Here is a 25,340-nt window from a genome sequence, read left to right on the forward strand (position 1 = left end):
AAGGGTTTGAGGGAGCCCACTGGTTTGCCTGCCAGGTCATTAATGGGGACTACCTTGTTCTCTCTGGTCTCAGTATGGGTGGAGGGAGGTTTGGCCAATAATCATGCGTGTGGCTGAGTTTGAGAAAATGGCTGTAAAGGGTCGCAATAGCTCAAATGGTTTGGACAGGACTTCATGTTGTTGTGATCCCAAGTCTAAACCATAATCATATTTGACTGATTTCACTGGCAGCACATCCTTACATATCTGTGAGTAAGGGATGAGGGGTTTTGGAGAGCTGCTCATTAGTTTGCCTGCCAGGTCATCAGCAGGCACTGCCTTGTTCTCCCTGGTCCCAGTTTGGGTGGAGGGAGGTTTGGGCACTGATCATGTGTGTGTGCATGTGTGTGTGTGTGTGTACGCTTGTCTCTACATTATGTGCATCTACCAATAATGAGAGCCCTTAAACCTTTCAAATACACTCAAGTGTCACCTACAAAGGCACCGTCTCAGACCTACAAAGGCACCGTCTCAGCACAGTCATCCAATTATAACTACTTTGTTATACTATCTTTTCAGCTTGCCTTTCAATTTAGTATGGAAAAAAATTAGCTGAATGTTAATGCCTCTTATTCATCAAAGACGTAGTTGAATTTCTTTTTTTATCAAGAAAAAGAAATGAGAGAAAAACGAATGCAGCTAAGCACTTATTTGCTACTAAATCCTTTGACTGGACTAAAAGTGTATTTTTTCACTAATAAATGTGTTAAAATTATATAATTTAGGTAACTAGATAATCAGGATTTACAGCAGATTCTAATCTGTATTAAAGTTAATAATTACATTCCTAAAATGCTGTGAATTTATCCTGTATTAAGAAATTAAATACTTTAATCTATAACAACATAATCTGGATGTAATTGCTAATTTATGCATTAAAAAATAATGAAATTACTTAATAAAATGCTGCATATTTATTTGGTAATCAAAATGTTACAAAAATATATAATTAAATCACTCATGTTGTCTATATATATATATATATATATATATATATATATATATATATATATATATATATATATATATATATATAATGTATATGTAAAATATAGACATATATATATATATATATATATATATATATATATATATATATATATATATATATATATATATATATATATATATATATATATATAAACCAGTTGCAAGTTTCATACATAATGGAAAGCTACTGACCTCCCATCCACACTTGTTACAAAAATGAGTCAGTGTTCATCTAGAGCCATCACATAGGATTTATAATATTCAACTGCTTAGACTGCAGAATTTGTAAAAAAGTCCTGTTTTGCAAGGAATTGGCATGCTGCAAACCTTGATAAAAATGTTGAATGGCTAATGAGCCACAAGCTTATTGATCAAGTTTCATTGACAAATGATTGGACTTTTACTAAATGCTTCAGTTACTCATTATCCAAGGAGGAACAGGTGCCGCAATAGCTCAGTGGTCTGGTTAAACTACATTAATAATAATAATAATAATAATAATAATAGTAATAAAATAATAATAATAATAATATTAATAATAATAATAATAATAATAATAATAATAATAATAATAATAGCAGTCAATTGTAATGGTACTTTTCCACTAAGTTCTTATAACAGACGTACTGTCTTAATCAATTATGCACCATACATAAGGTTTGTGGGTTGAGCATGGGGAATCCATCATACACTAATTACAATATTATGATAAATTTTGATGATATTGTATACTCAGGTTGTTGAATGCCATTCGCTGACATATAAAAAGTTCATACCCTCTGGTTTTCCAGTTTTAATCTTTGTTTAACCAAACACTGCCCTAAGCCTAATATAAAAATATAAGGGAAACATCTAGGTAATAGGTAAAAACAACTACAGAAAAACTGTAAAATTAATAAAGTACTAGTTTTAAAATAATGTACAGAAAAAAGGAGCAAACTAAAAATAGCTTCCACAGCATGGGGATGTGAGGTTTTGATTTTTATGACATACTAGAAATTCTTTAATTGCTTTAACTGAAATGAGTGCATTACATTTAACAGTCATTCTATTAGTATTATCAATATACTTAATTGGAAGAAAAGTACGAGAAAATCTTGTTTCGTCTTATAATTATTAAAGTCTTGTAACAATTAGCTTAGCTTATAAAAACTTGACATTGGAAGATCCCACAACTGCAACAGGGATACTATTCCATATTTTAGTTCTAGCCAAGATAAAACTCCTGACAAACTGTGTAATAGTATTAAAACTGATGCTAGAAAACAATGCGCTGTTTCCAGCAGCAGCGTGTCTGGTGTTGCAAGCAAAAACAGCTAGGTCTGCTCCATTGGCATGAAAAATACCCATCATAAAACATGTGAGCACTTTATGACAAAAACATTAGTTGATTTCAAAGGATGAGCAAATGCACTTTTACCCCACTCATAGGGAAGTTCTTTCCCTCTTAAAACTGTTAAAGCTATACTACATTTAATCTTCCACTGATTCAAAGTACCAAAGTAATATGCTACAGTAAGGCAACGGTTTGTATTTGTCTGTATACATCCTAATACTTGGTTGGCACACTGACATGAAAGGAAACTATCTTCCTTATATACTGTCTTATTTCAACCATAATAATGACATTTTATTGTTTAAGTCTTGTTTATAGACATACTCAAGCTCAGGTACAGAGTTGATAATACTTGTTACAATGTTTAAAACTTTATCAACTTGATAAGTTATTCACAAATACATAATCTTAGAATTGGCATCCATACAGCTTGTAAGAATCTGTGTTTTCAAAGCTACATAACGTAGCAACAAAGATGGAATAATGTGCTATATAAAATCAAAATACAAAATCTCAAAGTATACCTAATGAAAATGTCAACTAAATTTTGAGGAATGCTTCAGATACTTTTCATTAATCTTGACATAATTTTGCTGGATATTAGCACTTATGGCAAAGATGAAGATACAACTCCATACAGTGCATGCATACCTCAAATGATGGCCTTCAAAGGCAAGGTACTAAAGCAGTCACTAACTCAGTGTAGGCAAACAAACACACAGATAAGTGCCATAGAAAAGTGGAAAAACTGGGGCATACCACAAGGGGCCCTTCAACCAGGAAGCTTTTGTATGTTGCTCTGTCGCACTCCCAATCATGGTGAATCTCCAACTGGTACTTCCGATAGACAGCATACGAAGCTCTATAGCTGGTTCTGAATGATGGTTCATTTTCGTTTACCCTCACTAGCTTCAACTGTTAAGGTTCAAGTTGTCTTAAACTTGGTATGAAGATAAAACTAGCAAAAACATTTTGCCTTCCTAGTCATACACATAAGTTTCTATATACTCAGAAACAGCTAAATATATGATACAACTCATCTCTAATCCTAAGTCCAAACTGATGAAAAAATAAAAATATAAATGGATCAAAAGGTTTTACCATCAAAATGAAGCACTGCATTGTAACTTTCCTGAACCCAACAGGAAAATAAAAATAAGTTGTGAATTTGCAAGTGCTTAACATTATGGTTGAATAATTCTGTACATCACACATCTATTTGGCTTCTCTAAACAATCTACATTTTATGCCTGAAAACAACAGATAACAATTAATGAGCATAATTTACAAACAAAGTGTCCAAATTATGGGAAGTTATTTTTGCAATTAATCCTGCTATTCAAAACCACAAGACACATAGGAAATTACCCTTGCAGACCGTTTTCCAAACCTTGGGTGTTCTACATCATATATCAATACCTTTTCCTATAATAAGTCAAGCAAAGTTAGGTTGCTTTTGTTTTATAATAAACAAGTCCTGTATACTAATCACTTTAGCTTTAACTCATTCAAAACATCAAAAAGAATCATCATTAACTTAAATAATATCCATGAAGGACTGACTTTAAGTTAACCCATTCCAAAGTATTAAAATGTGACCTTAAATACATACTTATTTCTACAAGAAAAAAGGCAGAGAAGTTGGAAATTAGGTTCTCTAACAATATTAAGAGCCAGAACAGCAAAATCCATCACACTCAGCATCAAAAGAACAATGAATATATAACAAAATAATCTTGATCAGAATCATGATATTGGATGAAAACTCTCCTGGCTGACAGATAAGATGACTATCCATACCAAAACCTTTACATGCCAGAGGGCATCAGTGCTTTACAAACTTTGTTAATTCATCAATGTTGCTAAGAATGATGAAATAAGTGTTTTCGAGAAGTAAAGCCGTTTCAGTCCCATACTTTTAAGAAAATTTTTTCACTAGAAAAAAAAAATTAGCATTTAATAGTAGTTTCAGAGCAGTAAGGAATAGGGGAAGCAATAGGCTATACCAGTTTTCAAGATCTTAAATAAGTTCTCACATTACTATTATGATAGTGGGCCATTTCTAGGCTGCCCATAAGGATCTGTTCCTGAAGGAGTGATGAAAAACTGAAGCAAGAAATTAAAGCAGCTGAACATCTGGGTGGGGAGAGACATGGGGTAACAGAGGAAAAAAAGACAGTAAGCTCTAATTCTTTACATCACATTCTCACTTTTTGTCAGAGGAGTAAACTTTGAATGAAAAAAAAAATATTACTATCAAGTCCATCATTCATTACTAATGAAAAGACTATTGTAAAGTCCCCGCTAAGCGGGTCTTCTACGATGACGACCCGTTTTCTATACCGCTCCCATAGTAGCGGGTCAAGAGGGAGCAGCCATGCTGAATCAACCAAACTGATCTATGTAAATTTATACCTGTTACTAACTTATATTGCATATGTTTCTTTTGCACATGTATCAGATTGTTGTTAGCTTGATCATTGTCCATTTTTGTAACTCAAATTGTATTTATTCATTGTAATTATTGTCAAGAGTAATTGACCTCAGGTCACCCTGATTCTCATTGTATTCCTTGGCGTGATGTCAGTCCGCCGCTATATAAACCACCTGTGTCCTGAATAAATCAGCAGTAACTTTTCTCCTGCTCATTATTTAGCACCTTAAACTATAACTATTTGCAGAACTTTACATATACAGTATATGCAGTTCATATTTACTATGTAATACTAAACTATTTTTTCTGTGTTGTTGACTGTAAAATATAAAAATGGGGTCTACTTGGAATTGTAGAACAGAATTTTATGAATAAATAGCACCCAGCTTCTGAATATTATCAGGAGGGAAAGGAATGGAGTGGAATATGAAAGGTAAAGCGCTGAAAAGGAAACAAAGTAAAAAGGTTTTAGAGGTGTAACAGGAGGAAAACCTCGCAGTTTCACTACGAAACAACCATTAGGAGAGGGAGGAAAGTAAAACGGAAGGATGAGAATAAGAATGGAGGTTCAGTAAAGAATGAAAGGGGTTGCAGCTAGGAGCCAAAGGGATGCTGCATAGAATCTTAAGTAATGCCTACAGTGCACTGCTGAAGGTGCACTGACAGCACTAACCCCTACAGGGCATGAATATTACCAAGAAGGTCCCTTTTTATATGGCTCATATTTAAGCCTAACCTAATCCCACTGATGGATGCCTGTACTGAAATTGCCAAGCAACACTAATGAGTTTAATAGTAAAGTTACTGTTTTGTTAATCAGATGTACTGTAATTAAAGACTGGCTGGATGTAAACAATAGAAATTATGTGGTTATTTCTGGGAAAATGTAGCTCTTGCAGAATACTGGAATGAGTAGATTTGTATTCATATCTTATCATATTTGATTCTGTTATGGTCATAAATTGCAGTTCCAAGTTCCATGTCAATTCTCATGGACTGGCTGGCTAATTGGTAATTTCTACTTTGTCTGTCATATTGCCCAATAAACTAAAGATACAACTGCATGGGATTATATTCTGACATCAACCGCTATACTTTACCTATTCAGGTTCTCATTTGGAGTCCATTTACATTCTACTGGATTATATAGGGATTTTATATCTAGGCGATAACTGTCACTTACTGCAATTGACTATTTTGCTGTTCTTTTATAAATTCTGAACAAACCTATTCTGTTCTGTATTTGCATTTTTTGGTGCAATATTCAGTTTTCATTTTATGTCATTACATATTTATTCAGGTTCTAAATTTTAGATTCTCTACATTTTTGTTCTAGCTATACTGCCACAAAAGCAATCTATTGTATACACTTCTGGTTTACTCAACATTTTATTCCAGTGTTATTACATTTGGTAAGTATGTTATTCAAGGATATTTCACTTAGGTTTAAGAGGGTACTTTGTTCTTTCATGAAACATTCATGACATTAATAATGAGATAGAAACTTTATGCTTCTCCACTAGATATCAACCTCCCTTATCATATTTTCTGTCACCCTGAGTGCCAAGCCTCTGTAAGCAGCTAAAAATCACAGTGCAAAAGCATTTTTCAAATAACTCCAGCATTGGTAATTTTTATCTTAGAGAGTGCATTTTGGTCTCTTGTTTTTTTTTTTTTTGGAAAATGATTGAACTTTATTCTACAATCATCAAAATGCCCTAAATTAATTTAGCTGAAAATGACAAAATTTTTAAGTAATTTGTATTTTTCTTAACTATACAAACCTGAGGTCCTTTACATTAGTTATTGCTTTCAGTGAAGCTGGAACGGCCGTTTAACTTTCAAGCAAGGTGGTTAGGCAGTTAACTACCATCCAGCTGGCGGGAGTCCCGCCCACCCAGATGTACATATTTCAATTTGCCTTTCGGCCCAGGTAACAGACTGAGGGGTGGCATACGGTGGGCATAAAACTGTACAGGACCTCAGGTTTGTATAGTTAGGAAAAATACAAATTACTTTAAAAATTTGTCATTTGTTCCTAAACAATACACAAACCATCGGTCCTTTATATTAGGAAGACTTACTTCTTGGAGGGAGGAATCTGAGCGAGTCTCTGAACTGACTGGAGTTCACCACGCCTGGATTCTCTTCCTGATTGAATAGAGTGAGGAACAGTTCCGTACCTCTGACATATTGAACAGAGTGTAAAACTTCATGTTCAACTGTCAAACTTCTGAGCCTTTCCGAATGAGTCGTAAAAATGTGACATCATTCAAAAAGGGCTAGGATGAGTCCATGAGTTGGAGACAAGAAACAAATATAAACATTGGGTTTATTTCATTGTCAGGGTCCCCTTTCTCCCCTTGCTTGAGAAAGGGGCAGCATTGCTTCTGTAAGTCTAAACATAAAGAATAGAATGGGTACTCAATGTGACACTTACCTGCATTGGTTGCCAGTTCCAGCATGTGACGGCTCGTTATCCTTCTCTCTGCCCATAGAGAGAGTGAAGGATGACGAAGAAGGGAGAGGAGGAGAGGCCAGCCACTCACACATACACTCTTCCTTCAACAACCAAACACCTTAAGTGAGATGCAATCTGTCCTCTTAGAGGAGCCAGGTAAGCTACACAACTTGCTGTGCAGCCACCACAGGACCCAAAGAAAAAGTGTCCAAGGACTTGTGGGCAATGTCCTGAAGGTAAAAGGATGTGAGGGTGGTCTGGCACGACCACACCCCAACCTTCAGTACCTGAGGAACCGAAAGATTCTTCCGGAATGCGAGGGATGGACCAATGCCCCTGACTTCGTGAGCTCTTGGACAGAATGTACTGCTGCTGTCTTTGCTAGCAGCAGAGTACGGTCTCTTGATCCTCTCAAACAGCCAGAAAGAGACTGTGTTCTTGGGCATCTCTTTCTTGGACAACCCAGCTAACAGAGTTGTCGACACTCAGGCTGGAAATGTCCTCATAAGACAGCACCGCAGCACTCTAATAGGACATAGCAGCATCTCGTCTGGATCATTAGCAACAAAGTCCTCTACGGAGGGGATCGTGTAGGACCCGAATCTGGTGTCAGGACTAATGGATTCTGACTCTTCACTACGAATTCCGGGATGAAGTCGAGTGTAACTGATTCCCATCCCCTGAGTGCGAGTGTAACTGATTCCCATACCTAGTGCTTAGCACTGAAGAAAAGTCCATGAAGTTCACCTACTCTCTTCACCGATGCCAGGGCTAGCAGGAAGACAGTCTCGAGGGTCATATCCCTGTCTGACGACTCTCATGTAGGCTCGTACGGTGCACGAGTCAGGCTCCTCAAAACGAGTCACATCCCACTCAAGGGGCCTGAGGTCCCTGGGTGGGCAAGACCTTTCAAAGCTTCTCATCAACAGAGAAATCTCCAACGAGGAGGAGATATCTACTCCTCTCAGGCACAGAACTAGGCCCAGGACAGCTCTATAGCTTTTCACAGCTGAGACGGAGAGAGCTTCTCTTGGTGAAGAAAGACGAGGAAGTCCGCTACCTGCTACATAGTGGCTCTGACTGGAGAGAGAACCTGTCTAAGACACCAACCACAGAAGATGTCCCATTTTCCCTGGTATACTGCTGCAGAGGCCTGTCTGAGATACCCAGCCATCTCTGTTGCTGTGTTGTGAGAAAAGCCTCCCACTCACAAGAGATGCTGGATAGTCTCCAGCTGTGAAGACACAAGGACTGCACTGATGGAACTGTTCCATGTGCGGTTGACACAGGTCATGTTTGGGAGGAGTCTCTCTCTGTTCCACGGAAAGTAGAGCTAGAAGGTCTGGATGCCAAACGGCACGTGGCCACTTGGGAGCCGCCAGGGTTGTTCTGAGATTTGGGGTGATCATGGAGGGAAGGCGTAGGCATCGAGGTTGTCCCATGGGTGTTGAAAGGTGTAGGCATCGAGGTTGTCTCATGGGTGTTGAAAGGCGTCCTCTGCAGTGGCCCATGGGTCTGGTGCAATGGAGCAGAATACCTGGTGCTTTCTGTTGTGCTGGGTGGCAAACAGATCAACAGAAGGGCGACCCCACACCTTGAACAGCCTTTCTGTGTGAAGAGACCACACTGTCCCTATCACTCGATCCTGGCAACTGAGCTTGCCCGCCACTACATTCCTGTTAAATGGAATGTATCTGGCTGACAGCTCTACTGAGTGAGCTACTGCCCACTTGTGCACCTGCATTGTCAACTGATGAAGCAGAAGGGATACTAGACCCCCTTGCTTGTTGACATATACCCCTACTGTGGTGTTGTCGCTCATCAACACCACCGAGTGTCCCATCACTAGATCTTGAAACTCTTGGAGAGCCAGGAGGGCACCTTGAGTTCCAGGATGTTGATGTGAAGGTGCTTGTCATTTCGGTCCCACACACCTGAAACCAGCAACTCTTCCAGGTGTGCGCCCCATCCCTCGCTTGATGCATCTGGGAACAGAAGCACGTTGGGAAGCACCTACCTTGGAAACTGAAGGACCACAGATCCAACCAGGAGACTGCTTGGAGTGCTGCCATGGAAGTAGCCTCCAGGTTCACTGCTTCTTGCTGCAAAAGAGAGATCCCTTCCACAGTAAGCTGCTGCAGCAAAAGACCCAGGCCTAGACAAACCAGGTCTGGGTCAACCTGCTTAATTGGCAAAGACCTCTCCAAGGGTGTATAACAACGATTCGAGCGAAGCGAATTCTCCTACCCAGAAACCAGAAAATTCACTTACTCAAATACTCCTTCAGAAAGCTCGGACCACAGCAGCCCCAACAAAGCTTTGGGTTCCTTCTTAGGACCCAAGAAAGATTCGAGGCATGACGGACGATCCACAGAATTGGCCATGGCCCCTTCCTGAGATCGTTGTGCTGATGAATCAGTGCAATGATCTGTGCAAAGGTCCTCTGTATCTCGGGGGTGTCTGAGTCCTGGGGAAGAGGACCCTCGAGTCCTTCCAGGGCGCGGTCCTCCTGATCCACTCTCCCTGCAGGAGGGAGAACCTCAGCAGACCCCTTTGATCCACCCTCAACCACTTGGGTATATGTCAAAGTCGGTCCGAGAACTGAACCCGGAGTGTAGGCCTTTGTGGCAGGACTTAGTTGGGAAGAAGCATTCCCATTGGAGCCCTTCCTGTCCCACTCAGGCCTCCCAGTGTGACCCCAGGAAGTTGATGGGATAGGTGAGGGGGATCGAGCACTCCTTCCTGTCCTGCCGGAAGTGCCGGCAGGAGAGAAAGGCTGTGGGCAATCGCCAACCCGCGGTGGCGATGGCTGCACAGGTCTAGGAGAGCATAGAGGTTCATGTGAATGTACCCGAAGGCCCTTGTCAGGCGAGCGAAGTCGATCATGCAAATGTGAACAAGGGCTGGCCAAGGAGAGCAATCGTGTACTCCCGGGCATGAACTTACACTGTCCTCACAACCTGCTCCAGTCTTCTTCATGGCCAAAACCTCCTGGCAGGAAGAAGACTGAGGAGGGGACTTCCTCGCTGCATCTCTGAGTGCTTGGACCCTTGAGTCCGAGGCACTAGGTTGGGAACCTGGCTGAGTACTCGAAGAAGTACCAGTAGGAGGTGAAGAAGCACCTGCATGCTTCGACACTTTCACTCGCCCTGTGCCTAAACCAGACCAAGGAACAGGCTCTCCAGTATTGGTTTGGGGTACTCGAAGTTTCAGTGAAACCCAAGTACTCGGAGTGACTCGATCCGAGCACCTGAAGGTCCCAAATCTAGTCCAGGACGATCAACAGGAGCCCCTCCTACCAGAGTGTCTGAAGAAACATGAGAGGAGGCAGGCACAGCATCAATCTTGGAAGAAGACTTCCCATACTTGGTTCCGAGAGCATGGGCCTTGGAGACTCACGCACTCGAGGCCCCTGAATCATGAGACCTTGGCGAGGCATGTGAAATGGCCCCTAAAGTCTGAAGGCTGGGGAAAGCCAACGAGAGATCCCACTGCCACCTCTGTGGAGGGAGGCAGCCCCTTAGAAGCCCCAACACAGGACTTCTGGGGCGGGGGGGAGAGCAGCAACCTCCTTCTTCGTCCTCTTTGGCTGGCGAGAGTCAGGAGAAGGAGAGGAGGCAGCAGAAGAAGACGACGAAGAAGACGACGATGACACCTTACAAGACCTCTTCTTCAACTTCTTTCTTGACATCTTCTTCAGGATCACAGTCAGCAAGTGGTCCCCCAGACAGGTGGTAGCAGCAGGAGCAGCAGGAACAGCAGGCGAAGGAGCAGGAGCATGGGGTGCAGTATGGTCCACCACAGCTGGGGTTATTAGGGTTGGATGCATGGTAATGGAGATGGTTGTTTTAGTGAATGACATCATTGTCATGGTAGTGATGGTAGCAGTGATGGAGGCATGTGTTACCACAGGTAGCTCAGGTGCACAACAAGATCTCACTTGTGTGGCCTTGCACCAAAGGAACCCCTGAGAGACCCATGGAGATCCAAGTCTCTAGGAGTTCGTCCGCCTGACCTGAAGACAAAGTCGGGTCAGGGGAGGTAACCTCCTCTTGCCCCAAGGAAGAAGCTTCCACAATCAATCAAGCAAATGATCAAAACAACAAAGAAAGATCCCACCAGGAAAGCAACGAAACGGCATGCTGGGCACAGAGAGGAGATGCACGTCCGCATCGCTCAACGGCTGAAAGCAAACTGGAAAGTTAAACGGCCGTTCCAGCTTTGCTGAGAGTAATTCCTAACGTAAAGGACCAATGGTTTGTATACTGTGTAGGAACAAATAAAAATCTGAAAAACATATCTTACCTTACTTACATTGGCACAAAAACTATTACTGACAGGAATTTGAAATATTTTTTATCACATAGCTAATAAAATTTCCTTGTCATTTATATATAAAGTAGTTTTACATATTTTGGACAAAATAAATAAGAGTTAAATTTGATAGAAAATGAATGCAAATTTCTCACAGTGCCTCATGAGTTACCTTTAGACTACACAGAAACAATTTTGTTAGATAACTCTGGCATCATTAAATTCTATCCTAGAGCGCTCATTTTGGTCTTGTGTTTTAGTGAATGACTGAACTTTTATCCTTAAATCATCATAACCCCCCTAAAGTATAAAAAAAAGTAAGAAAATTAAGTTAAGTGTAGCTCAAAATGAAAATTCTTATGCCATGTCTTACTTCACTTACCTTAGCAAAATGTTTTTTATTGTACAGCTGACAAAGTTTCCTTTTCATATATATACTGCTTTGTATATTTTGGACAAAAAATATATGAGAAAATACTGAGAGAAAATATTTTATAAATTTCTGGGTGTGACAGATGGGTCTCTGTGTTAAACCTGATTGTATATGTGTAACATCATCTTTCTATTCTATAAGATTTCTATGTACCTGTACATAAATCTTTCATGGCAAAATCCAGAAATACAAAATTGTGACTAATACAAACAACATTACACCACCTTGCAACTTTGCCCTTTGGCATGACCCCAGTAACACCTTTTGGCATCTTGAATAAACTGAAACCAAAGTATGACATCTCTATGCTGGGGCCTCTCAACAAGCATTTGGCATCCCTCCAACATGCCTGGCATAGTACATCTTGGTGATACGTCTGGAACTATTTTTCGAGATTTAAAAAATATATTTTACCCAAATCTATTCTATGTCCAATGGCACTGAAGGGGGTAAAAATGCCTAGGCGTAGAATATGTCCTATGTCCCTCAAACAGCTAATAACATGCAGAGCTGCATAATTCATATGATATTCTTTGTACAAGAATACCTCTCACACATGAAGTGGAGAACTATTTCTTCTTCAAATGATTTACAAAGTGTCTCCAGCTCTTTCTAGCAAGTGTGAGAGAGAACTGTTGATAATACCATCCCCTCCTTGGACATCCATGTCACCAGCACTCGCTGAAGCTTCCAGATGAAGGTGGAAGGAAAACCGACAGACATCATGCTCTGTCTTGATAGCAACAGCAAATGCTCTGCTAAATTTAAAACATCGGTTATAAATGCCTATGTTGGCCATGCCCTCCCTCATTGCTCTTCCTGGAGTACCACATCCAAAGAACTTGAGCACATCTCCCAGACACTAGCTGCCAACAGGTATTCTTAACATCAAATCACATGGGTGTCAAGGAATGCTGTTGATAGGTGGTGGTGGCACGCACGAGAGCTGAGGCCCACAGGAGGGCATGAAGACCATAAAATTATTTTCAAGGGATATAGGAATACTGAGCATAAGATGGACGAGGCAGCCCTGAAAGATATCACTCTGGCTGATGTAAACCCTGCTGAAGTAGACACTGCGGTCAACCTTACAATCTAATATAAGGATTTGAGGACTGCCCAGTGGCTCATGAAGAATAGCCCCACCGTTAATATCGGTTTCATGAAGAGAGAGTAGTTGTTTAGCAAATGCTTTGCCCCAAGAATGGATGTCATCATTCACACATCAGTAGGATCACGAATCGCCTTAAGAGGATCACTGTCCATCTACATGAAGGCACAGTATACCAACAATGTGCATGAGGAAACACAGCAACGCCCCCAATACCAGCAGATCATGAGAAATAGCAAAATTCTTGACAGTGACATGGACCACTGCTGCCTCGCCTACAAAGAGGTCCTCGCCATTCTTCACTGGAAACTCAAAGTTAACGTCTCTCAGGAGACCTTCATCCTTCCAATCACAGTCAGGGGAACAATGAGATAAGTCCCTGAGATAATGCAACAGCCATCCTCCTCCTCGAGTGGCAAGCCCAGCAAGCCAAGTCCCCACTTATTACTGCAAGCTAGCTGGTGTGTCTTGCACAGGCTCCAGTGGAGGGCTTTTGTTACTGAATCATGCCTCTTTTTGTACTGGTTCTGTGCAAGCGCCAGACATTCACTTGCTATGTGAGTTATGGTCTTGTCTTTCATATTGCACTTCCTGCACATGGGCGAGATGTTATTTCCATCTATTGTTGGACATATTTGGTTCTTAGGGCCTGGTCTTGTGCTGCTATGAGCATTCCTTCTGTTTCCTTATTGAGTTCTCCCCTCTGTAGCCACTGCCACATTTCATTGCTGGCCAGTTCTTTGGTCTGTCAATGTACTGTCTGTGCACTGGTTTGCTGTGCCATTCCTCTGTTCTGTTTTTTATTCTCCTGTCTCTGTATATTTCTGGGTCTTCATCTACTTTTATCAGTCCTTCTCCCCAAGCACTCCTTAGCCACTCGTCTTCACTGGTTTTCAGATATTGCCCCAGTGCTCTGCTCTCGATGTTGACGCAGTCCTCTATGCTTAGTAGACATCTCCCTCCTTCCTTTCATGTTATGTATAGTCTGTTTGTATTTGCTCTTGAGTATAGTGCTTTGTGTATTGTCATGTGTTTCCTAGTCTTCTGGTCTATGCTGCAGAGTTCAGCCTTCGTCCACTCCACTACTCCTGCGATGTATCTGATTACTGGTACTGCCCATGTGTTTATGGCTTTCGTCATGTTTCTGGCGTTGTTTTGACTTGAGTATCGCCTCAAGTCTCTGCATATATTCTTTCCTAATCACATCCTTCATCTCTTGGTGTTTTATATCCTCTCCTCTATTATTCCCAGGTATTTGTATCCTGTCTCATCTATGTGTTTGATGCTATTCCCTATTATTATTATTATTATATTTAGTTAAAAGAGGATGGCAGCATCAGTGGAATTGATTTTATATATGGTCTTCTCAATTCTTATTATTTTCTTCTCATCGGGGCTGATATTCATAGTCTGGATAAGGAATTGGTTTCTTGAATTATTAATTTTTATTGCATAAAAGAAATGGAAGTTAAGAGGGGCGTTTGATTACCGTAGAGTTTCTGGAAATCTTCTTTGTTGTTCTAAGGGCGTAGAGGAATTCCAACGTTTCCAACCGCATCTTCAGTTTGTTCTCAAAGAAGGGTGGGCTTGTTCTGGTTGGAATGGGGTTATCAGGCGGTATTTATAGTGTTCCAGGTGTCCTGTGTTGTGAGGACTGAATTTTCATTGGCTGCTTCTGGGGATTAAGTCCCTGGGCCAAACCGTCTCCCAGAGGTCGATGCTCACACTGGTCTCCGCATGCAGACGTTGGAGACTGGGAGGATAGTATGGGGAAGGTCACTGTTGGTAGATTGGGCCACCACCTGATTGGTTCATTCTCCGGCTCTGGGGTGCTGGCAGACGGCGGCCTACATGCCACCGTCGTGAGGAGGGACGTCTCCTGTGTGGTGTTGAGGCTAGGTCTCTCCTTTCCGATGTGTAGGGCCTCCAGGAGGTGGAGGTGGTGGTCTGTCGCCTTATCAATAATTCCGATATTAGGAATTATGTCCTTTCGGGTTATTCTAATATTGTGGATATTCTTGGCATGATTATAGATGGCACCTTCCTGAGCATGGCAGGAGATCCTCTTGGAAAATCTCATCATGGTCATCCCAATGTAGGCGCCGGGGCATTCCTGAACAGGGCATTTGTATTGGTAGACAACGCTGGTTTTCTTCAGGGGGTCCTGCACAACTGGGGCCAGGTTGTTTTCCATGATCAGGCTGCTGTTCTTGCTTTTGTAGTAAATTACAAATTTAACCTTTTTTGCAGGGTCTGTATGGGTGACGATTTCTTTTATGATACTGCGAAGAGCTCGCTCGTCCTCTTTGTATTTCCTGTGGAACACTCCCTTGTAATAGAAGACGACGTCTTCAAGGGCGGCGGGGCAAGGCTCCTACTGGTACCATTTGTCAATACTCCTACTGATGCTGCCATCCTCTTGAACAAAACATGCTTGAAAGAGGGTCTCTTACCTTCATATACTATTATTATTACTGTATTATTATTATTATTAATTATTATTATTATTATTAACATTATTATTATTATCATTATTTATTATTATTATTATTATTATTCAGAAGTTCAACCAAAGCTATAAGTTAAAACAATTAGCTCTCAACATATGAAGTCTCATTATTTTTCTTGGGTAATACAGGCAGTCCCCAGTTAATGGTGGAGGTCCTGTTCCTGTAGGCTGAGCGCTGCTAACCAAAAATCACCGATAATTATTACTGTAATAAATGGTGTTTACGATATTGTAAGTGCCAATAAACCGCTGATCGGTGCTGTTAACTGCTTACTGGTGCTGATAAACCGCTTACGGACGTCGATAAACTGCTTACTGACGCCGATAAACTGCTTATTGATGCCGAAAATCGCTTCCGTTGCCGAAAATCTGGTTAATGACGTTGTTAGCCAAGTGCCTTGAAACCGGAACGCCATTACCTGACGCCACAGATAAGCAAGGACTGACTGTAATGCTTTTATTCATGACCCTAAACTTCTCAATATAGAGCATAAATCTCTCTCCTGAATTTGTCAGCAGCTCCTAATATACAGTTACCAACCAGCTTTTATACATATACAAAACATGGGAACAGCATTGGTTTTAGTATGTAAATCAAATTTTACTTATTAACAACCTGACAATAAACACAACACAAAAAATAATTCAATACAGTAATACTGAACATTCACCTCAGTTGTTCTTTAAATTAAATATAAACTGAACACTGAATGAAACTTTCTATAAGCTTTTATTTCTTGTGATAGTATTTGATCATTCAAAGGCCTCAACTTGTTACCGAATTCTAAATGTCCGTTTCTTTTGCTGTTTGGCAAAGTTTTGCATGTTGCAAAGACTGACAGACAATGTATTCCAGTGAAGAATAATTTACACAAATACACTGCCATGAAAAATTATGCCATGAAAATTACCTTACATCATGCTACCATATTCAATGAGCTTATAAAAACAACGAATAGATGAACCAACTCAAAAGTGAGTATGTGCTGGGCCATCCACACTTCAAAGGCACTGAAAGAACAGCAACAAAGGAAATGACACACTCGAGAAAAATCCTCTCAGCATTACTACTCTACCCCAAATTATATCACTATCCCATATTATATCACCATGTTCAAGTGTGATATCCGCAAATCAAATACAACATTCAAGACAACTCAGTACTTGGCTTAAGTAAATGAAACTGCCTGAGCAGATTGTGAGAACTTTTGGCAAAACTAATCAATTAACCTGAATAACACAATTAAGTTATGCAAGGAGCTTAATTTATATAAAAAAAAGCTTCCTGGTAGATTGGCCCACAAACTTACATGATGGAAACAGATTATACAAATATAAATGTTCCTTATATATCTGTAAGCAAATACAACCATTCTGCTTTGTCAGTTTCATAAAGAAGTTTCTAATTGTGATTCTTAGTCAATAAAATTAAAATTAATGAAAAAAAAAAAAAACTGAGGTTTAAAAAACAAAGTAAGTTGGGGTTATAAGCATTCACATGATTTTAAGTGGTTGATTTCATTCTTACAGAGGGATAAATTTAATTACCTTAAAACTTTCACCAGGGTGTAAATACCTTTCCCACTCCCCCAAATATCAAAGAAAGAAAGCATGACAAATTTATATAAGATAGGCACTTGAAAAGGAGAAGGTATCAATGCTAAGGCTGAAGATATCAGAGATAGCCAAGACAAGCAAGCAACTGGAAAACATGGAAGGAAACAGCTGTCTACCAAACAAATTCATCATACTAAAAACAATACATAGCATTTGTACCACAAAGTATTCTAAAATACACCCCATGTAAAACCAAACTATTTTGCTGAATGGATTTTAACATTATAACTGGTTTCCTTCCAAGTTTTTTTTTTTCCTTTGCCACAACAGAGGAAAATCACAGAAGTCTCTTTAAATGTACCTCAAGTGGAGAATTACAAAGAAACCGCCTAAATTGTGACTCGGAACACCTATCAGGACTGTCGCCATGGATGTTAATCTGGTATTTTTGGTATACCTTATGCGCAATGCCGAAAGTTTGGACAAATCCCATACTTCCAGGATGGGATCGGACTAACTTAACCTGACAGTTGACAAATTGTAATTATTACTAAAATTATCAATAATCCAAAATGCTAGTGCTAGCCATATTTTTTATACTCTTTAGTTTGCTAGATAAAGTCAAACATTCTATTTATATGGATAAAAAACACAGGAATTATCATAAACTGAAGACACAGTGACAGGAGTACCTTGGCAAACTGAGACATACGAAATCTTGCCTTACCAGTTACATCTGCACTGCTTTATAGTACTAAAAAGGACTGAAAAATGCATAGAAAATTTTCAGTCATAAAAAAGACAATACTGTTTTTTATGAGCTTACCATAAAATACTGGACAATCATCCTATCAGCCATCAAAAAATAAATGAACCCTTCCATAAACACAACAAAGCTTCAAAAATGTCACATATGAAAATACTTAAGGGTACAAAGCTACTTGAAGATATAGCAGTATTTACTTTAACACAGTGACAGAGCACAGACTGGGAGTCCTCAGTTATGGACTTATTCATTAGGATAGATTTCTAACAAAGACTTATCCTAACAAATGCTTTACAGCTAACTACAATTTTTCCTTTCTTTTGTCGTTTATTTATGGAAAGAAATGGTCTCTATTAAAGGACCTTATCTTATTTAATAGATATGGATGAGATTAACCCTTTGAGATTCTAAAGACATCATGCAAATTTCATCCCTTGAGATTCCAATGACATCAACTATACAAAAAAAAAGTTATCCATAAATGTTTTGTTGTTGGGTGTCATTGAAGAAACATGAAAATACTAGGGTTTTCAAATATTTAAATGTGAAAAGTAATAAAAAAATTGTTTGGCTACAAAAAGGGGCCAAAACCATAATTTTCTCATGAACTAAAAATTTACATAACATGATAAAAGATGTACAGTATTCTCTAAGTACTTTAGCAGTAAGCAAGAACAGTGTATTTTACAATAGACAACTTTTGGACTCTTAACAAAAATCTTGAAGGATTAATAGCCACATTCTCTCAATGGACTGATAAAACATGGGGTAACCTGTGCAAGATTTAATAGTGTAAATGTTACAATAATCCTTGCATATTACAATATACTAAATGAACAATTCAAAACCTTGGAGTTCGAAGTAAAACTACGTACAAAAAAGAAAGTAATCTAAAGTTTAGAAAAAGATAATCAATACCCTGAATAAATCAAAAGCTACTTTACTGTTGAATTTCCCATTTCACATGCTTTGAATACCTACTGCCAAGCAAAGAAATCAAAACTTTTAGGTAACAAAAAATAAATTTACTTAAAAAATAATTTGTATTTTTCCTAGGTTATGGAATTTCTTCTGCAAGGCACGCTTCAGCTGTCACTAACTATAAAAAACAAAATCATGCTGGATAGGCCTATGAGTCATGTGACCTGAGATGGCCATTATAAACAACTCCCTATAGTGGCAAAGATTGGAAAAGCGAGGGGTAGGAGAAGAGGGTGAATTCCTTTATGAAAACTATGGTTCATATCCTAAGAAAAATAAAAATTATTTTTAAAATTTGTTACTTGTTCCTATGAAAATACAAACTATGCTTCCATTAATGGAACCTCACCCTTTAGAGGGAGGACAATCTTTCCCCTGCTACCAGAGATGGGTGTGCCCCAGTTGGTGGCGAGTTGCGGGGGGCCTTGGAATATATAACTTCAGCGTCGAGACACTGAGGGCCATCTTTAACAGCTATCGGCGCCTAAGTGAGTCCAGCAATCCCCTAGTCAAAACTATTTCAACTATTTCAGCTGGGAAACTTGATAAACTTATCGCCCCTGCAGAGGTCGACTGGGCCGACAAGTTATATACGTCAGTAGATGGAAGTGGGCTGGAGGAAGCTCTGCAGGCCCCCAAGCCCAAGTGGATTGACTCTGGCAATCATCTCTTGAGAGATGGCACCTTTGTCAGCTGCATCAAGCTCCTTCAAGGCCTCCTCCAGATGCCAGTTAGAAGTGCCAGAGGCTGGGATGTCAGTGGCCAATGCGACCTTGGCTGCACTGCTCCAGGGACTCTCCACCTTATTTTACAAGTATGTCCAGCTGTTCAACCCTGGAGGATAACCCGGCACGACAGGATCAAGGAATGTATTAAGGATAGAACAGAGAAGGCCAGATACAGTGTCACCAGCGAGCCACGAATACCAACTAGAGAGGGCCTGCAGAAACCGGACTTCTTCATTTGGAATGTGGGGGAGCCCATCGTCATCGACGTCCAGGTCTGTGGCGATGGTAATGTAGGGAACCTGGACAATCTCCACAGGATGATCATCAAGTACGACAAGCCTTGTATCAAAACGAGAGTCCAAGAGATCACCAGAAAAACCCCGTCAATAGAGGCCGTGACTATCAATTGGAGAAGGCTGCTGAGTAGAGCAACTGTGAGACTCTGTAAGAAGTTGAGGATGTCGATCTCCTTAGTGTCAAGACCTTACAAGGGGGTCTTACAATATATGGAAACTATCAGGGCATGTCTGGCGGCAGCGACGTGATGTAGGGCCAGGGTCCACGAGAAGGCCCATCTTGACGTTCCTATGGGGCTACGAGGGGTGGCCTTGTTGAGTGGAAATCATGCTGGGCGGACCTGCGCAAGTTGGTACCATCTGGGAGGCAGCAGAGTCCATTTGTATATATTGTAATACAACTTTGTATTGTATAATTAGTAAATAAAGCAAAAGAGGTACATCACCTGCAAATGAGTTGGTTAAGATCTGAATTGTTGTTGTTATGGTAGGTGATGTACCGTAAAAAAAAAAAAAAAAAAATTGCCCTCACTGTCTCAGGTTGCTACTTACAATTAATACTATCACTTCCCCTCAGAGGAGGTTCCCCTCCAATACTCACCACTTCCTTACAACGCTCTTTCTGGTGACCTGTCCACTTTCCAGTGGGGCATTCCTCCTGGGGCTCAGAGCCCCAATATCACTTGCTGGACTTCCACTACTGGCCTCAGGATAAATGTGTCCAGGGACTTGTGTACTAGGTCCCTCAGGTAGAAGAACTTAAAGTGGATTGCTGCTTCCACATGTCTGCCTTCAGGACCTGTAGAACAGAGTGGTTCTTCTTGTAGCTGATGTCATAAGTCCTGACTCTTCCAAGAGGCGCCTTCCCACCTTCCTTGGAGATGTAAGCCTGACTATGACCACCCTCAGGCAGAAGGTGATGGTGTTGTTAGATACTACTTATTCCTTCCCACGCTGATGGACAGCCTCTTACATACTTGTCTATGGGGGGGCTGTCCTCTTCAAGTACTACTTCAGGGCTCCTACCAGAAACAGTAACATTTCTTCCTTGTCATCCCTGATGAAATCTTTCAATGAAGGGACTGAGAACCTCGCAAACTTTAGGTCTGGGACAGAAGGGTTCTGTTTCTTGGTCATAAATTCCAGAACAAACTCCAAGGACAGGGAGGACCACCTCTCTGGGTAGAAGACACTGCAGGAGAACCCAAGTAGTTCTCAGACTCTTTTGGCTGAGGCAAGGGCCAGGAGGAATATGTATCCAAGGTTAGGTCCCTGTTGGAAGCCTAATGTAGGGGCTCATAAAGAGGATGACATAAGCTGGCTAGGACCCTCATAACACCCCACTCTGGGGATTTGACCTCCCTCAAAGGGTGCTTTTTCTTGAAGCCTGATGATCGTGGACAGTTTCCAAGAGTTGGGCAAGTCAATGCCCCTTGGCTTAAACACCTGGGCGAGGGCCGCCATGAATCCTTTGGCTGCTGTTATTGAGAGGGCCTTCTCCTGACGTAGGTAGGTTAGGACGTCTGCCACTTCCTTCACATAGACCTTGGGCAGACATGACAACTTTGACTGCACCAACCACAGAATTCGGCCCAATTTCCTTGTTATTGTACTTACCGATGGAGGATGTTCTGAGGGTGTGTCATGGCTACAGCAGCTCCCTTCAAAAATCCCTTCTTTTTAAGGAGCTGTTGAATAACCCTCATCTGAGAAGGAGGGACGACACCACCCAATGATACCTTCTGTTGTGCTCCTGCAATGGTAGAGTGGGTGGGCATCTGCAATACTAGTTCCCTTGGGATGTCCATCTGCAGGTGTAAGTCTGCATACCTCTCTGCCTGAGGACACATGGGAGCCACAAACATCATGCAAAGGCCCTGGTAGTTGTAGTCTGTTGAGGACCATTCTCATTTGACTGAACAGGGGAAGGGATAGACATCCAGATTGTCCCATGGGTGCTGGAAGGCGTCCAGTGTTGCAGCTCTCTGGCCAGGGACTGGGAGCAGTACAGGGGCAGCTTCACATTGCAGGGTGTGGCGAATAGGTTTATTGCTGGGCCCTTCAAAAGCTCCAACCATATGTTTACTACTTCCTGGCTTAATGATCACTATTTCTGTGACCTGATCCTTCATGGTGAGCCAATTGGAGATGATGTATTTCTTTCCTGGGATGTATCTCACAGTCATTTCCAGGCCCCAGGTTGCTGACCACTTGTGAATCTTGACTGCCAGACCACACAGTTCCAAAGACATCATCTCTCCTTGCTTGTCGTGTTGTAATGCATGATGACCACCAAGGGGTCCGCTAGGTTGTGTTGGAAGTAATAGAGGACTAACCATACTTCTCTATTTCCAGGAGGTTGATGTGCTCCTTCATGCTTGGGCCCCATGTCCCTGAAACATACTTGCCATTGAGGTGCGTGCAACCAAACTCTTTAGGAGGAGAATACCAGAACCTCTTGGGCAGTGGTTTGCTGACTGGAACCCTGGTCTGCTGAGCAGAACCCCTTACATGAAGTTAAAGACTTCTCTCCATCATGCTCGATCCTCCCTCACCTTCTGTGTCACTTCTATGAGCTGGATCAGGCCCTTCTTTGGCCAGCGCTAGTTCTCCTTCAGTTGGCACTGGAAGAACCAGATATGCACCCTGCCCCTAGGAACCAGCTTCTTGAAGGACACTAGATGTACCAGAAGAACCTGCCACCTTCACTGATTGGAGAGCCTCCATGAAGAAGTCATTGGAGGTGCTCAGCAGGTTAGCTGCCCTCTCCTCAAGACGGGAAGGCCCTCATCCCTAGATACCTGATGTTCTTCTTGGGGAACAGGTTGGATTTTGGCAGGTTGACTATGACACCTAACACCTGGCACTTTGCTTCCTTCTTTAATGGGGCGAGGATTAGCCAGTCTTCCATGTATCTCCTCAGCTGTATGCCCTTTGTGTGCCCAGGAGGACATCAGCAGGAACAGTCTGGTGAAGACTTGGGTTGCTGTTGACAGACTGAAGTAGAGCCCTGAAATGGTACTTTATGCCCTTGGAAATGAAGCACAGGTACTTCCTGGAGCTCATGTAAATAGAAATCTGGAGGTAGGCACCCTGTAGGTCTATGGAGATCATGAGGTCTCCTTCCCTGATTGATGCCAAGACCAACTGAGGTGTTTCCACAAAGAAGGATGTCTGCTGCAGGAAGCTGTTCGAAGCCCAAAGATCTATCACCGACTGCATTCCCTGGAGGCCTTCTCCACCGAGAAAAGGTGTCTGTAGAACCCTGGGGAGTTGTTCTTCATTATTTCCACTGCTCCCTTCTGTAGCATAGTATCTATCTCTGTCTGCAGGGTTCTCCCCTTTGGAGGTTGGGGTTGGTAGGACAGAAATGGGATGGGAAACTGGGACAGAAGAGCTTTTGTTAGATCGAAGGGCAACGTGTACCCCTGCTTGAAGACCACCACTGCCCACTCCTTTGTTCCGTGCTGCTGCCACACCATCCACTTGTCCAACAAGAAACTTCCCACACCCCCTGACTTGTGGTGGCTTGAGCAAGGACATCTTCATCTCACCTTGATCCTCCTTTCTTGCTGTGGGTGGCTACTTCTCCTAAGGGCAGGCTGGGATGCTCAAAAAGTCTGTGGGCCATTGTCTCCAACTCTGTTGGGTCCCCCAATCTGCCCCTGCTGACAGAACCTCGGCCGTGAGGAGGAATGCTTTCTGCTGGAGTGGTACTGACTGCTGAGGGGTGCTGCTATGCTGGTCATACTCATGGTCAGATGTAGAGTCTCGAAGAGGAGGCCTGCAAGAAGAGAGTAACTTGTGCGCTCTCTCTTCTGATTTCTATTACCTTCTGGATCAATTCTAGGCAGAACAAGCAGGAGGAATCCTCCAAAGGGCTGTTCCTCAGGGACAGCAAACTCTCCTGGGAGATGTTCTTGTGGACTACTGACAGGAACAATTCTCTCTGATCATATTTGCCCAAAGATGCTCCACATTTCATATTTCCCTGGAGGTACCAGGAAGTTCTAGATAGCTGGCCAATGCTTAGGAATAATCGAGTCATTTATTTCCAATAGCCAGGGTCCCTAGCACCTGTCAAACCAGGAGATGGCTCTGATGGTCCTGGCCAGCATAAGTTCCATTGTTCCCCAACCTGCAGATGGCGAGGTCCAGACTCCTGGGGATCGTGAAGGCCTCCTCTTTAAGGTAATACTTCATCTGATGGGGTAACAGAGGCGGCAACAGTTTTCTGATCTGGCTAAAGCCAGGGAGCTCTCTGCACCCGTAACCAGATTATTTAACTCTGTATAAGGCCTTTCACCAAAGGAGACCAAGGTAGGCATAACGACTGCCTTACCTCTTGGGTGGTTTCTGCCATTTGACGTAAGTAGGAAAGCCAGGAGAGGGGTCATCCAGGGTGGAAGTGGGGGGACCCACCAATCCCAGTCGCTATCATATTTGTGCAACAAACTCTACGAACCCCTTCTCCTCCTCGGGTGTCTCCAACTGTGCCAGCTCTACTTGTGCATTGTGCTCCACCCTGTCAACCTCTCCTATGTGCTGCTGGTGGAGGATGACTCTCCACTGGACATCGACCTCTAGGCTGGGGGGTTAGGCCTAGCTGTGCTGTCTTGCACTCGACTGCCTCAGTCTCCTGGGTGGGAGCTAGGTAACACTTAAGGGGGGAAGTCCTTAGGATGAGTCTCAGTGGTCTAAGGTGGGGAGGAATAGCTTTCCCGGTGGCAACATTTAGAACAGGACGAGCGATGACTACATTGCTCTTGGGAGTACCTGTTCCACCTTTCTAGTTGGCTCCTAGATCTTCTGTCTCTAAATCAACTCCTGGAATGGGAACGTCTCTGATGACTGTCTGAATGCCTTGCCAATCTGCTGCCCCACTCCCTCTGACTTCTGGTGGAGGAATGACTCCTTCTTGATCTGCTCCTTCTTGCTGTCCTGCTGGAACTCTGGTAGGATCTGTTTCTTCTGCATTTCCTGGAGGAGGACCTGTCCCTCTGGTGCTGTCATGAGGTGGGACAGGAGACAGAGGAGATACACGATGGAGCTAATGAGGCTATTGAGAGGGGGGGGAAGCTCTCCCCCACCTTGTTGATTCCACTGCAGAACCCCCTCTCCAAATGCTGATACTCTGTAGGGGGGAATTGTGCGGCAAATGAGTCAGAGCAGGAATGTTTCTTACCTCCTGAGGTGCCTTTTCTCTTTACCTTGCACACCCCTGAAACGGAAAAGGAGGATAGAACATTACCTTCTCTGCCCCTGCCAACATGTGTTGCAAGATGATGGTGGGAGGCTGGGGTAGCATTGTTACCTGACCTGTCTAGTCTTGCTTTACCAAGATGTCCAAAACTTTCTTTACCATGACTTCTGATACTGGTTCCT

The 25,340-nt window shown here is 42.0% G+C and overlaps 1 protein-coding gene across 4 annotated transcripts in view; it reads right to left on the reverse strand.

The window, feature by feature from the left end:
* The window catches only part of Ate1 (arginyltransferase 1), a 78,339-nt gene that overhangs the window by 26,125 nt on the left and 26,874 nt on the right, over positions 1 to 25,340 (reverse strand). For 2 of the 4 annotated variants that reach the window (XM_067120346.1, XM_067120349.1), the window contains exon 7: positions 17,546 to 17,707. The exons of 1 other annotated variant lie outside the window; for it this stretch is intronic. In XM_067120346.1, the coding sequence (XP_066976447.1) occupies positions 17,546 to 17,707 (162 nt within the window). Of the gene's footprint in view, positions 1 to 3,124; positions 3,281 to 17,545; positions 17,708 to 25,340 lie in introns of all 4 variants that reach the window. One more of the 4 variants, XM_067120347.1, reaches the window with a different exon arrangement.

Source organism: Macrobrachium rosenbergii, chromosome 18 (assembly GCF_040412425.1).
Source record: "Macrobrachium rosenbergii isolate ZJJX-2024 chromosome 18, ASM4041242v1, whole genome shotgun sequence".
Classification (NCBI taxonomy): domain Eukaryota; kingdom Metazoa; phylum Arthropoda; class Malacostraca; order Decapoda; family Palaemonidae; genus Macrobrachium; species Macrobrachium rosenbergii.